General features: G+C 40.2%; 1 protein-coding gene across 2 annotated transcripts in view; it reads right to left on the bottom strand.

Moving 5' to 3' along the window:
* Positions 1 to 495: 495 nt before the first annotated feature.
* DEGS1 (delta(4)-desaturase, sphingolipid 1) overlaps positions 496 to 2,125 on the bottom strand; it is a 3,882-nt gene continuing 2,252 nt past the window's right edge. For both annotated transcript variants that reach the window (XM_011929504.1, XM_011929503.1), the window contains one exon: positions 496 to 1,619. Coding sequence is in view for 1 of the 2 variants with exons in the window: in XM_011929503.1 (XP_011784893.1) it covers positions 1,473 to 1,619 (147 nt within the window). In the remaining variant the exon portion in view is untranslated. The remainder of the gene's footprint in view (positions 1,620 to 2,125) is intronic.

Below are 2,125 nucleotides of genomic sequence, written 5' to 3'. Positions count from 1 at the left end.
AAAAAAAAAAAAAAATTAGCTGGGCATGGTTGTGCACGCCTGTGATCCCAGCTACTTGGGAGGCTGAGTCAGGAAAATCGCTTGAACCCACACGGCAGAGGTTGTGGTGAGCCAAAATCGCGCCACTGCACTCTAGCCTGGGCAATACAGTGAGACTCCATCTCCAAAAAAAAAGGGTCTCACTATATTGCCCAGGCTGGTCTCAAACGATCGATCCTCCCACCTCAGCTTTCCAAAGTATGGAATACAGGTGTGAACCACCACACCCAGCTGTTAATGTATTTTTAAAATAATTCAACGTATTACACTAAATTTATACAAGTGACATATCTGAGGTAAGCAAGACTGCTAACCTAACAGCCCATGCTACCAGCTACCTGAGACCCATGATCTACCATCACACCACAGCCAGTTCCCACTGCAGTGAAATAACATGAAAGTCTTTATCAATTGAGCAGTTTCTAATGTGAGAGTCAACACATCTGAAACATGAAGTTGAATGGTGGAAATTCAGTAAGTACTTTATTTATGAGTAAGGCTGTACAGGATTCAAGTGTCTAATTCGAGTCCCATATATGATAGCTAAAATTTTTAAATGAGCAATTCAGCTTACGGTGAAATATATTTTCATCCAGTCTTTTATGCTATATCATATCTCAGGCTTTTTAAAAATTATTTTTGAGATGAAATTTTAAAGTTCCCCCAGTACCCAGGTTACCATATTATAAAGATAGTGAAATACAAAAATGTAATAAAGATCGTGAAATACAAAAATGTAACAAATACTAACACACTGTGATTAATAGCTGTTTATTAGCTTTTTAATAAAGCAAAACTTTATAGTGAAATAAACTAGAAATAGCTTTTTATTTTTTATATATATTTATTTTTGAGATGGGGTCTTGCTGTGTTGCCCAGGCTGGAGTACAGTGGCACAATCTTGGCTCACGGCAGCCTCTGCCTTCGCCTCCTGGGTTCAAGCAATTCTCCCACCTCAGCCTCCCATGTAGCTGGGATTACAGGCATGCGCTGCCATGCCCAGCTAATTTTTGTATTTTTAGTAGAGATGGGGTTTCACCATGTTGGCCAGGCTGGTCTCAAACTCCTGACCTCAGGTGATCCACCCACCTTGGCCTCCCAAAGTGCTGGGATTACAGGCATGAGCCACCATGCCCAGCGAAATAGCTTTTTAAAAGCTTTTAAAATGATATGCTTATAAAATGACAGACATGAGTGAAACATCCTCAATGACGATAATACACAAGTCACAAGTTTCCTGTGAGTGAAGCCGAGCGGTATAGAGTCAGGCTGACTGTTTAAAAGCCAGATTCATTTCTTGATATCACTGAACTCTTACTCTGAAATTGTGCCAGGGGAGCTTCTAAGCATCCCTGGTCTCAAGTTTAATAATGCAAAACTTCCACTTTATCATCTAAAGTTTCGGAAAGGAATCCCTTTGGCACTAATGATATCTACTCCAGCACCATCTCTCCTTTTTGGTGCCTCTTCATTCTTGAGTAGGGACTTATTGTATCATCCATCACAAAATCATACAGTACTTTTATCCAGGAATTGTAGTGGGGGAGGTTGTCATAGTATTCAGCTGCTATTTTCCTCACCTAGAAGGGAAAAAAATACAGCAAGATGAAAAATGAGTATTACTGGGTTCTTTCAAAGATGACTGATGAATGGTTGATACAAACACTGAGAAGGGAAACCATGAGACCTGCCTCCCTCCTCTCTCTTAAAAAAATAAAAGCAGCAGCAGCAGCAGCAGCAGAGGGAATTCTAAACAAAAAGCAGTCTACATTTCAGCAGCAGTTGAATACACTCTACCCTCTCGGACTCTCTTCCATCACGTTCCAAGGGACTAAATTCCTGGCTTATTTGTAAAATTAACAACAAATACAGGCAATTAGATTAACTTGATATTATTAAAGAATGTACTGCATGGATGACACCATAGAATATAAAGGCAACATCTGATCCCTGCCATCCAGGAACTTACAAATACTTACAAATAAATTGTGGCATGCTAATTAGATAGAAGTTAAGCAGTTGGCTGGGTGTGGTGGCTCACAAATGTAATCCCAGGGCTTTGGGAAGCCAAGGCAGGTGAATCACC

The sequence above is a fragment of the Colobus angolensis genome, unplaced genomic scaffold (genome assembly GCF_000951035.1).
Source record: "Colobus angolensis palliatus isolate OR3802 unplaced genomic scaffold, Cang.pa_1.0 Scaffold81, whole genome shotgun sequence".
Taxonomy (NCBI): Eukaryota; Metazoa; Chordata; class Mammalia; order Primates; family Cercopithecidae; genus Colobus; species Colobus angolensis.
Note: the sequence above shows the minus strand (reverse complement) of the source record. Positions and strands in the feature narration are given on the sequence as shown.